General features: G+C 40.2%; 1 protein-coding gene across 12 annotated transcripts in view; it reads right to left on the reverse strand.

Moving 5' to 3' along the window:
• The window catches only part of KCNMA1 (potassium calcium-activated channel subfamily M alpha 1), a 479530-nt gene extending 466712 nt beyond the window's left edge, over positions 1–12818 (reverse strand). For all 12 annotated transcript variants that reach the window (XM_074155313.1, XM_074155312.1, XM_074155311.1 and 9 more), the window contains exon 1: positions 12498–12818. In XM_074155313.1, coding sequence (XP_074011414.1) covers positions 12498–12818 — 321 coding nt within the window. The remainder of the gene's footprint in view (positions 1–12497) is intronic.
• Between the last annotated feature and the right edge of the window lie 607 nt (positions 12819–13425).

Below are 13425 nucleotides of genomic sequence, written 5' to 3' on the forward strand. Positions count from 1 at the left end.
ATGCAACCAATATTTTAAATTAAAATCATTGATTTTTTTTTTTAATAAAAGAATGATCTAACACTTTAGTTTCACATGATGTTCTTTTAAATTATTTGAAGTGAGTCCAAATAAGCAGATCATATAAAAGCAGACATCCAGGAACGAACATCAGTTTAATTACAGGGGTGAAAAGCCCACTACTTTCACTAATATTAATGGCCAAAACACTGCTACAGTCTTAAGACACAGAATTTTTTCTGAGATTAAGGGAACTGTTATTTCCATCAGCTCTCAGAGCACATTCTCATTTACCTATAACCATCAGAGTCATCAATTTTAAAAGTCACAAGCATTATGCTTTTTCTCTAGGAGTTACACAGTAGCCTACCTTTACATAACCATTTAAAATCCAGAGCATTTTACAAACCTACAGGAACTACAGTCTTACATACACTGCTGAAAACAATCCATTCCCAGGACCAAAACTATTTGTCCCAAGAAAAAGAAAACTCAATCTAAAAAACAGTTATAAAAAAGACCCAAATGTTAAATGGTTCCTCTACTTCATGTTCATAAACACTCTTTACTGATCTGAGAGAATATAAATACACAAGACAGTCTTTAGAACTCTGTGTATATTGCCAGAAGCTTTTCTAGAACTTTTACCTTTAATTGAAGCTATCACTATCTTTCCACTTCTCATAAACGTTTTGAAAACAAAAGCTCCACAGCTCGAGTTCTTGGTGATAGGAAAAGCGCCCTGAAAACAGCCTGGGTACAAAGCTCCATCACCTGTTGTCTCAGACTAGACCAAACAGGCAACAACAGCTTTAAACAACCTGTCCCAAACCCATTTTCTTCCCCTTCTGTCAGCACAAATAATAGTATCTTTATCCAAACAGACTTCATATACTCACCAAAATTCTCAGAAGATCAATAAATAAAAAATAATATAATGTTGGAATAGTTATACTAAAATTAATCAATAGGAGTCACAGCCCAACACTTGTGATGTTTTAAGGCAGTGAGATATCATCCAAAGTCACAGTCTTACCATCATTGCTAACCTGCTGGTTCACTGTCCCATCCTGAGTAGCCAGCCCAGGGCAACCTGCCAGGGCCAGCACAGCCCGGGCACAAACAGCCACAGGCACAAGCTGAAAGCTGAAGTCAGAGTCACGGCCTAGTAAAAGAAAGAGCTCTCTGGAAAAGCAGTTACAGGAAACTATACAGCCATTGTACACTAGTTTAAAAAAATAAATAAATGGAAAATAAAGCCAGAAGCTTATAAAAAAAAGCTTATTTGGGATTTATCCTAAAAACATATCTAACTTTACCTTTACAAGGCATGAGATACAGTAAGAGAACATAGGAGCTCCACCTGCCCCATACTAGAGCATTTTTACCCTCAAGACTAATCTAGCGGAGCTGTGGGGACTGCAGCCCATTAACAGGTGCAGCAGATCAGGTGTGCTCCTGGAGCTCCTCTTCCTACATAGTTTCACCTGACAGCAATCTACTTCATCACGCTGGAAAAGCTAAGAGTTTACCTTCAAAATTGCATTCCTCATCCAGCTAAAATGTTGAAGTGAACAAAACCATATTCACCAAAGCACACCATGAAATTAATATTTAGCATGCTAATAATGAAACAACCTCACTTTTAAAACTTTTCAGTATTCCAACCTTTATGTTTGAAATCCTTTCTGCTCAGTAAAAATGTCTAAAAACACTTACAAGCGTTTAGGATCTGGAGCTACTACCACCTGGCAGTCACAGCCTGTCCTCAACACAGCTCAGGTACCTCGCAGCAAGTCTCCTCTCAGACTTTAAAGTTTGGATTTATTAGCACTGTCAAACCATCACTTCAGGATGGTAACTCCAGTTTTGGAATTGCAAACACTGCTGCCCCAAAAAACTGAACTTGCTCTGATGGATTAAATTTGTTTTTTAAAAAGTGGTTAAGTGATATAACTTAGCTTCAACAGGCATCAGGCCAGATCTGGTAGGGTTTACACCACCTTCACTTCATACCAAGTCATAAAGTAGATGTAAACACCATGGAACGTGACCCAGGCACCTTCACAGAAACAATCATGCAATCAGGCGTGCTCTAAACCACACTGGCATTCCCCTGCCATCTCAGCGCACGCAGGTGCAGCACAGTTAAATGCTGACTGACATCCCAGAATTCTATCCACCATGACCCCATCCCAGCCCCTCACCCTCCAACACACCCACCCACACCCCTTAAATCCCTCTGTAATGGGACCCACCTCTCAATAAGACTCAGCGATACCCTGCCTGAGCACTAGCAAAGGATTTTAACAATTAGTAATTCAGCAGATTTATTCTCTTACTGCACCCAATGCAAGGCTGGAGTCTTTTCTGTAGTAGCCTTGCGCTGATGGAGGCATAAATGTTAGTTATTTCAAAACTGAATATTCCATTTACTCTGTGGATAAAAACCAAACAGACAAACCTATGAAATTCTGGGTTCAGAATTCCATTTTCAGAAGTTCCGTTCATAAACTTCATGGTTTATAAAAGTAAGTAAACGTTTCACCCTAGAGGTTGAATTATTTTCCACCTCTACAAATTATGAATATATATTCTCTCATTCGACCGCTCTTTAATAGGAAAGAAAGGTCTCTAAATACAATTGCGAGGATACATTTTACTTTTGTACACAACTGGCGTAAGAGCAAGATTAAGATCTATTCACTTTAAGCCATTAGCATTTCTCACTTTAAAGAACACAAACCCAAAGACAAATAATCGCATGGACAGTCAATATAGGCAAAAGTTTATATACAGCTTTATTAAAGCAACTGTAGCCATAGAAATGAAGAAATGATAACATGTTCTGATTAGCCCCACAATTTCAATATGAGAGCATGAAAAATTTATTTTTTAACTTATTTTTTATTAAAGTAATTTCTAAGAGCAATCAACTTGAAATAAATATTTTTATTAGGGGGTGTGTATCAACCTCTTAGGTAAAAGAAAATTAAAATTATAATATTCAATGTTAAAGCAAGAGACACTGCTGCTTTAAAGAGCTTTAAAATGGTGTGCAACTTTACAAACATTGAGATATCTTCCCCTATGTTTATGATACAGAGAAAAGAAGCCAGAGGATTAGGTAAACCCTACTCAAGTCCAGAACATGTGTAAGGTTAACATTAAAAAAAAGGTACCTGTGTTTTAGCTGTTATGTTCATTGACAAACATCTAAATAAGGAAACAAGTTTTCAAGAACAAGAATACCTCTTTCTGAAGCCATCTGAAGTTATCCCTGACTCCAAAATCAAATTCCTTATTCAGATCTTAAATATAAATTTTGGTGTCTAAACAGTTGGTTTGTGCAAGTGTTGGCTTAAGTTCCACGTATTAACCTAAACCATTGGGTGAGTTCTCTTTAAAAGTTATGCATAACTTAATAACAAACACAATGCCATCAATTGGAAATCAAAAAAATCAATTTTTTTTTTTTTCTGGTCCTGGAATCACATCTTATCATTCAGCTGGCACCAAAAAGATACGAAGGTTTTCCTATAGCACATATCATTTTAAGTGAACATTAAAATTTTATCATGTAATCATACAGGCAGTCAAAGCTCTATAATTTGGGCAGTATTTTCTACTTTTAGTAAATTAAAGCTTCATTATATCCTAGGGACACATTCCAGCAAAGCAGCTAAAATTATTTTTGCAAGTATCAAAACTGTGAAGTTTTTACTGTTGTTTTCTTTTAGGAACAACAGATCTATAATATGAATTCTGCTCCTCTGACTCATGAAAAGACAACACCATAACTTACACACATAAGGCAGAGTCAGAGGAGGAAAATCAGCATTTAGTCAGGTAAAATTTTGTACGGTCTTAAATCAAAAACCAAGCCCTCTCTCAATCTAAGAAATCATTCCTTAAGCATATAATCCATGTCTCTCTATAAAAAGCTGAACATAACAAATGGTGACTATAACCTTATCCTGCAGACAGCAGAAAAATAACATTACAGTAAAGGATTCAAGAAAACAAGTAAGCTTTATTGCTGAGAGCCTCGAGTGACACGAGAAGAATGTGAACAGAAAACCAGCAGTCCCCCGTTTCTGATACTTAAGTAATCAGAAGCCTTTGGATATAAACGTATTGGGAACAGAAGAAAACTAACACAAAAAAAGCTGGTAAAAACTTCCCGCATAAAATCAATTTATCAGAAGTGTATAATCAAAGCATTAAAAAAATTCCCTCATGGCAAAAGATGTTTGCACCACTATAGACAGACCCTGCAATATTTTCTCCTAACTAGGCTGTTCTTGTGATTAAAAGGAAAAATGAGGGTTTTACTTCAGCCCTTAAAACCCAAGTAGAGTTTATCAGCTTCCTCATGAAACAGTATTTATAGTACAATAACCTAGAAGATGTAAAAACATCAGACAACAGCTGCCTGTTCATCAGCAAACTCACTTTCAAGAAAGTGATGTCAAATCACTTGTAGCCAAAGGATCCTCCATGATATTTGAAAGCATCTGAAGTGCTCTACACCAACGATGACCGTTACAGGTCAAAAATCTAGTAACCTGTTTCAAATAATTTCTGTCCAGCAGAATACCTGTGCATAATAACAACTAAAATGAGATTAAGAGTTCATACTAGAAAAAATTACAAGATGCTTAAACAATGAATCATTATCTAATATATTTCACTTTATTTTTGTCACCATTTGCAAATAGCTTTTTAGAAAGCTGTATCTATAATATTGTTTCCCCTATACTTAAAATAGAAAATGAATCCAGCACAAGTAGTGCTAATCTCATTAATAATAGCAAATTTAGAGTGAGTCACCTTTTTAGTTTAACAAATAAGAGATAAACCATTACATAAAAATGTAAAAGATATCATGAAAAATGAATGAAATATTACAAGAAAGAAAATGTCAAATATTTAGTCAGCATTTGCTTGGACAAAGGGGAACAAAACTGTATTGTAAATTTATTCCTGGGTGTATAAAAAGCAATAAAAATGCAACATGGTAGACCTGCAACAGTTACAGTGACAAGCCACCCAAATTCTGCCTGTTGTCGTGGTAGGCTACAATTGTTGACGATGTTACAGTACTTCTCAACACTCTTCTGGCCTGGTGATGAGATCTGTCTTTTTTTCTCCGCTAGACGTTAGCAGCTCTGATATTTAAATGAGGTAATGAAGTTAAGGACATGCAAAGGGATTTCCAGGACACAGGGCTGCAGATGATCCATGGGGCGAGGGACCTTCGCCGCGTCCACTAAAGGTGCACTTACTGTGGCTCTAAAAACACAGAGCCAATATTTACCGTTCCCCATCAGCTTGCAGGAGAGATGCCATGACAGAATATCCTCACCTCAGTAGTTCAAGCACCCACATTTTGATTTCCAAGGGGCGGCCTGGCAGAAGGTGTAAGTCTTAACTGGAATGGAAACATACCTTGTGTGATTTTTAAATATTATGTTTCTAATGTTGAAATCCCAGACATAATGGCCAGAAGCCAAGTAAATACACCTCGCTACAATAAAAGAAAAAAGCTTTTAAAGGCTTAAAATGTTAACAGAAGAATCATTTGACAAAAATATCTGATTAATCTAGAACACTATGAACATCTAGGCCTGAGTCCAAAACCATCGAAGCTATTAGGATGGCCTCCCTCTATTTCAACAGGCTTTGGATAACGCTCTCCATTTCTGTAACTCTCAAACAGACAAATACATGCAATATATCATCTCAAAGCAAACTGAACTCAACACATTTCAGTGGCAGCACATTCATTTAAACAGAGCCATGCATACTATATATGGGAATAAAGTGTTCCTCTCAAAGATGCAAACCCGATGTATTCTCAGGCTATAAATACCACCAGGATTCAAAACGGGCCCTTCCTGACCAGTACATCTCTGACAGGCGTGGAAGATAGGTATCTTGTTTTCTTATTTATCCATCCAGCTATATCATTGGCAAAAGCACTAACAGACTTCTAATGGATGTCCATCTTCCCTTGTCACCCAAGATGACCTATGTGCCATTAACAGGGTACTCGCACTTACAGACCATGAGGTCTAATCTGGAATTTGTGCATTTAGTCCTGTGCAAAGTTGGTATAAATGCCAGCCTAGTATTTTGACCTCACAGCATTTTGCACTAACTTTGCAGGGCGGGTGGAAGAGTCGGGCATTAAACCTTCAACCATGTAGTAGCATATCAACTCATTACAGAAACACAGCATTTTTGGATAGCTTTTTTAAGTGTAGTCCCTTTCATTTTGTCACTGAAATGATATGTAGGGGAGAAAAATATTTTTTAACTATTAACACCCACACATAGTATTTCAGCAACCTTTCCCTTTAGAAAAACCCCATGAGTTGTACTCACTGTGTCCCTACCAGACTTCTGGTAATTTGGTAATTTTCATACATGTAAAATACATAATGTGACAAGGTATGTTTAATAGAACCAAAAGGATAACCCATCCCCTAATGGCATCCAGAGTTAGTTTATGTTTACATCTCACTAGGTTCTCTGGAACTTCTGTCCTAAAATCTCACACTACAGAATGCCTCGCTGCTTCCGAATTACAGCCGGATCTTGCTGAGGAATGATTACCAGCCAGCCCTGAAATTCACATAAACTTTTGTCAATCTGAATCGGATTCCACTGGATAGCAGAGCCAATCTCTCAAGAAACACTGACCGTTGCTCTGTATTCTTCCTGCTGACTAGAGATTGCTGCTTCTTTTTAAGATTTGTCCCAGTAAGGACAATCAATGACTGAGATTCACAGTCCGCTTTCTTGCAATAGTACCGGACAGACATGGAACATCATTGCTTTTTAATTATAATCATTAGATCCTGTCCCTACAGATATTATACTTAGGACTAGTGCTCTCTAAATTTTCGGTGTTTCTATCTCTGGGGCTGTAAGCTGCCCTCATTCTGCATTCAGAAATCTCACCACATCAAAACTCACCACAAAATCTCACCACATCAGTATAATCATTGTTATTTAAACGCTTGATGTTCCCTATTACAGGCATTTCTTCTATTGAGCTAACCTGGAAAAAATTGTGAAATCTAACAGTTTCCAACCAGGATTTACAGAGTTGCAAATGTGTGAGGGTTGCAAATGCCTTCTGAGCACAGATTTTCTCCTTAAATGTATGTGTTGCAAAGCCTTGAAAATAAGTATGATACTGCATCAAAATAACATTTTGGTCCGGATTGTTTGGTTTACAGTTAAATCCTTGTCCATACATTTTCTTTTCTGCATGCATAACCAATTTTAGCCTGTGTTTATAAAATGTGAAATCCACTATGAGCTCCAGAGAGCTGAAAGTGTCGTCTTTTTCACAGCGCAGAAAACAGCAGCACACGCCTCTCCGTATCGGTGCCTTTTTCACTTGTAGAAACACCATCTGCAAAGAGCTGAGAGTACCTTTGCTTTCAGTCCTTGACCTCTCCACCACGTCCATCTCCCAACTGGCAACCTGTCCGGTGGGACGCTCGCGGGGTAATTACGCGCAGACCACCTGACAGCCATGAGACGGGAACGACGCAGTGCCTCCAGCCAGGCTGCGCATGTGACTAACGAGCGAAAGGCATTACAGTCCCCTGCTAATCCCTTGAGCCTTCCAGTTGTTCATACGCTTCTGTTCGGTACATCTTCGAGAGAGTCAAGGGTAGGTTTCCACACACAGATTTAAATGAAGGGATCTCCTGCATTATGTGTCCATACGCAATTCATTCTCATATTTTTCTCAACATATAGTGCCTTGTTTTGAGTTTGTTTCTTTACTTTTATTTGGAGAGCAGGCTTATGCAGGTATTGCTAGGCAATCAAGAAACCTAGCTGTATGAGAGCTAGTTTGGTAGAAACACTTCTGTTAGGGAGAACTGAATTTTTTCACTTACAAATTTTCTCAGGCTCAGAGGTCTGGGCAAAAATTCTTAACTTGCCAAAGAAGACTTCTGCAAATGTACTTCCAGTAAAATTTTGACTTTTCTATTCAAAACAAATCAATATGTTAGAATCGTAGAATAGTTTGGGCTGGAAGTGACCTTTGAAGGTCATCTAATCCATGCCCCCCTGCAGTGAGCAGGGACATCTTCAACTAGATCAGGTTGCTCAGAGCTCCAACCAACCTGACCTTGAATGTTTCCAGGGATGGGGCATCTACCACCTTCCCTGGGGAACCTGGGCCAATGTTGCACCACCCTTAGTGTAAAAAAATTCGTCCTTATATCTAGTCTAAATCTCCCCTCTTTTAGTTTAAAGCCACTACCCCTTGTCAACAAGCCATGCTAAAAAGTTTGTCCCCATCTTTCCTGTGGGCACCCTTTAGGTACTGAAAGGCCGCAATAAGGTCTCCCCAAAGCCTTCTCTTCTCCAGGCTGAACAACCCCAATTCTCTCAGCCTGTCCTCATAGGAGAGGTGCTCCAGCCCTGTGATTGTTTCTGTGGCCTCCTCTGGACCCGCTCCAACAGGTCCATGTCTTTCCCGTGCTGAGGGCTCCAGAGCTGGATGCAGTAGTCCAGCTGGGATCTCACCAGAGCAGACTAGAGGGACAGAATATCAATTCTGCCACTGCACACTTTATTAAGCTTCCAAAATATGTAGACCAATATTAACGAAGACTATTATGACTTGACATTTCAGGCTAGCAACTTCCATCTATAATAATAATGTAATTTCATTTTATATGTATCCGAGTCCAGGATTGTCACTGAGGAAAGCAATTTAAAACAATTAAACCATTCCAACAGGAGCATTGCAATAAAGAAACATTCTACCTGCAAGAGCCTTGAAGGCATAAGGTAAAAAAGGGTACCACTTTTGGGGGAGACAAGGAGCAGTGACTATCACACTCTTCAAACAGGCACAAATTTCACTTCATTCTGCACTGGCCAGCTTCAGGAGCTCTTTTAGAAAATGCTCTTCTGAAGCAGACAAAATGCAGTAGCAGATCCATATAATTAAAAGAACTACAGGCTGTATAATGCACATTTAACGACTATGCGTACTGTGTACTTCACCATGCATATTTATTTTATTTTTCTGTTATTTTCAGAAATAAAAGCAACCAATGAGGAGAGTCCGGCCCACTGAATTTCAATCTCACATTCTACTTTTCGTGTACAAACAGGAATGAGTTGGTCAAGGGACAGAGAACGAGCAAAGAGAAGACAAGTTCTTTAATAAAATCTAAGCCTTCTTTAAAATGTAGATGTAAACCCTGAGGAGAAAAAAACCAGCATTTTTTCAGTTTCTACAATATGACTGTAGCTAATTTTGGAAGAATTACAACTAAAATTGTATACTGTATTAAATAAAGGAATACAAAGGCTTCAATTGTAATGACTCACATGACATGAAACACTGACAACACAGGTCAAGATTTACATTTTTCTTTTGGCAGATTTAAAAAAAAAAAGTCATGTCACAAAGAAAGCATAGAGCATAAAAATCCTAAAGCTTTAGCCAATCTTTTTTAATACATGATTAGTGTTCTATTCATATACAATGACATAAATTGGATATGGAATTTTAAGGGGCAATGTTTATCATTCTGTCCAGAAGCCGTCATTTTCTTGAGTTTCTTATCTCCAAGAAAAAAAATAAAACTGTAGTGAACTGTCATACCACAAAGTGTTAAATTTTTATAGCATGTTTTTAAATTCCAACCTTAAATTCAATGAGTTGAGGGAAAAAAATCAAAACCATCAAACCACATTCTAAATCCTTCTATGCAGCCATTAAAAAGTATGACATCCCAAAACCAAGTTGACAATCGCTGACAAATCTGAGGAATACAATGTTGTGATTAGACTATAGGAGGGAAAAAAAAAAAGAAACTTTTTGCAGTTCCTTGCAGTAACATGTATGGACACGGGTGTTAGAGTAACTGTGTGAATGTGAATTATTCAGTAAGAAGCCACATAAAGCAGCCATGAGAAAGACTTCTTTTAGCTCACTCGCTGGAACCACTCTTTATGCAGATGGTGAAACAATGTTGGATACCCCAACTCTGCTACAACCTGCAGAGCAGCAGGAGAGGCAGCACAGGAAAGGAAAGGTCCTAACATGCAGAAAACTTCTTCAGTCCCGCAGTAGGAGGAGCTACTTCTTGTAAAATTGCTTTTGCTAGCAGGTCCAATACAGTCGACATAGCATACATATGCATTTACATTTTTCACCTGCAGCCTTGGCAGCCTTTCCCAAGTTACCAGGCAGCACAAGGCATGTGTTTGGTAACAGCAAAGTTTAAGACATTTCTAGTTGCTACTTCAGTTAGCCTTTATAACCTAAATACTAGAAAAGTGTTTTGCAATAACTAGTTACTCCTTACACACAAAGAATTCCCTCCAATTCCCCATTTTAGCATGTAAGGAATGCAGCCAGATCAGCCCTTGAAAGTTCTTCTTCACCAGAGCTTGAAAACCCTTACAAGTGGAACAAATGCAATCTAAAAAGAGATGTATATCTCCCCCTACCTGCACAGTCCTTCATCCTCCTGCCCCAGGGAATGATAATCATGGGCATATAGCTACTTCAGGTCTCAAACATGAAATAAACCCAAATCTTACAACCTGACATAGCTGCAGCATGTCCAATCATTCAGACTGGAAGTGTTGGAACCCCTTGATGGTACCTGTTAATTAGCAAGCTGATACATTTAGCATAACGGGTTTTAAAGGCAATTTGGATATGCCTTTCTGTACTGGTTATGAAATGAATGATCTACTTTAACTGACTATGTCCCAACAATGGACTATCGGGCCAACAATACCCACCAAGACACTATGCATAAGAAGCCTGTGTACAAGTCTCTAACTTTCCATTCTCTCAAGCAAAGAAGCACGAGGTGATAACCTGTAGGATTTCCTTTCTTATCAAGATGCCCGATACCCCTTGCAAATTTGTCTTGTCATGTGGAGAGGAAAATACTAAATAAACACAGAAGAAACTGAAGTTAAGTCTTAACTACCCACCCATTCTTGAAAATCCGCCTTTTACTTCTTGTTGGAAATGGTATTTTACAGGACACGCTTATTATCACAAATTCATTTGAGCTTTGCCATCATATCTGGCTAACACCTCTCTAAGAAAGTTCAGGTTTGGTTTTGAATGAAATAAAAAAAGCCTATAGAGAAGTGATACCGCCTGGTAGGTGTCCTGAAGCTTAAGGCTGAGTCAAAAGCTTCTATTTATTCCTTATCTCTAGCAATCACTTCTTCCATAGATAGGCCAAGTTCACTGTAACTGTTCCTAGTTCCAACTGGAATGCAGAGGTTCGTTGCGGCAACCCAAACTGGACACCCACCTCGCTAAACCCAAACAAACAAACAAGTCCCTCAACTTCTCACACTCTTTGTTTCTGGTTTCCCCCAAGTGTTAGATCCTTTGTAGAGCTGGGTTATGCGCTGTATCAAGTGTGTTTAGGGGGGAGGGGACAGGAGAAGACAGCTCACTGTACGTCAAAGCAAGCCAGCAACCTAGCAACCATATATTAAAAGGTGTGTGTGTTTTTGTGGGTGTCTGTGTGCCAGGAATAACTGAAGCAGATATTATTCCATTTGTAATCCAAAAAATGTGAAAAGGGAAGGGGAGAAACTCCAGCTGCTGCTCTATTTTGGGGTCTGTCAAAATCCACTTTCACAAATACAGTCTTAACACTTTCTATCCCATTTGTCTTAAACAAAAATGAGAGTCTGGTCCTGAGCAAGTTCTTGGCTTTGGTTTGAAAGAGACCCTTCAAACCAGGAGCGGACCTTATTTCACATACTACGCTTTCTTCCAACTGGCAATATGAAAAAATCAAAGGGGCAGAAAGGTTGCCTCAAAGATTTTGCACTTAGATTAAAAGAATATTGATCTAGTGTGTTACTTACGAATGCACCAAATACTTTTTGATATCTACATTTCATTTATCAAACAGAAGCGTCACAGATCCTTGGAGAGTGGAACTAGCTTTAAAAAGATTTGAGTGAGTTTACCTTTTTAATTTTGCCAAAGTTTCTCATTTCACACGAGAACCGAGAGTTTAGTTTGGTAAATAAACACTCCCACCCCGCCATCGTATGTGGTCCTGGGGGTGCACAGCAACTTCAGAACCACACCGTCCCACCATGCCAGCGTGTGCCTTGCTGAGAGGGCGACCCAACACCAGGTGTAACTTTCATGCCACCAGATGAAAGTGTGGGGTAGGACAGAGAGAGGGGGACAGCAGGGCACATCTCAGGGCTGCACCAAACACCTCACCACTCCAGCCGTGCTCCCCACATTGCGGCTCCCAACAGCCCGTGGCGACGCTACCGCAACAGCAGACAGCTCACTGCCATCCAACAACAGCCCTACGGCATCTCCTCCAGTGCCACCTGCCCAGGTGTCCTAGTGTACAAGGCTGGGCTCCTACTACTCCTCACCACCACCACCGCACCAAACCAGCACCAGCACCAGGAGGGGAAGGGGAGGAGGGGGTTACCTTGTTTTTGACCCCGCAGTGGCAGCAGACAGTCCACAGGTACTTGAGGGTCCTCCACAGCAGGATGATAAACAGTCCCCCAAAGAAAGTGACCATGGACGAGGCAAGGAAAGCCCACCACATGCGCTGTCCGCGGCTATCGCAGGGCACCTCCATGGTCACCGGGATGATGAGCGCATCCATCTTGGGCACATTGACGGGGGAGGAGGACGAGTCTGTGTTGAGATTGTTGGCGTTGATATTGTTACTCATTCTAATGCCGCCGCCGCCGCCGCTGCCGCCCGGGTAGGAGCCGCCGCCGCCGCCGCTGCCATTTGCCATAGCTAACAGCGAGCCGGGCGCGCAGGGGCTTCCGAGAGCTCCTCCCGCCGCCAGCGCCCCCCAAAAAACCCATCACCAGCCATATTGCTGCTGCCGCCGCCGCTGCTGCTCAGCGGAAAAACAATAATAATAAAAATTAAATAAAAAAAAAAAAACTAAATTAAAAAAAAAAAAACACCAACCAACCAAACCAACAAAAAAAAAAAAAAAAGATGAAGGAAAGCGACGGCACAATCCCCGGGTCCCTCTCGGGAGCCGACAGGCCGGTGAATTCCGAGCGTCCTCCTTGTACGGCGAAAATAATGTATTAAAAAAAATTAAAAATAATAATAAAAAGGTAGTCTCCTCCTCAGATTCCCACCCCTTCCTTCTCCCGCATACACAGCCCCCACCCCGCCCACCCCCAAAAAAATCATCCACCACCACCACCACAAACTGATGCCTCGGAGCGTCTCTCCAAGATACCCAGCGCTGCAACCCCGCTGGCCTCCGCGGGGATCCCTCAGCCTCCGCCGCGGATCTTTCCCGGAGATGGTCTGTTATTATTGTTATTAGTCTTTAACTTGTTATTAGCGATACTCAGTCCCCCCCCGCGCACCCTCCTCCT

This window comes from Numenius arquata, chromosome 10 (genome assembly GCF_964106895.1).
Source record: "Numenius arquata chromosome 10, bNumArq3.hap1.1, whole genome shotgun sequence".
NCBI lineage: Eukaryota > Metazoa > Chordata > Aves > Charadriiformes > Scolopacidae > Numenius > Numenius arquata.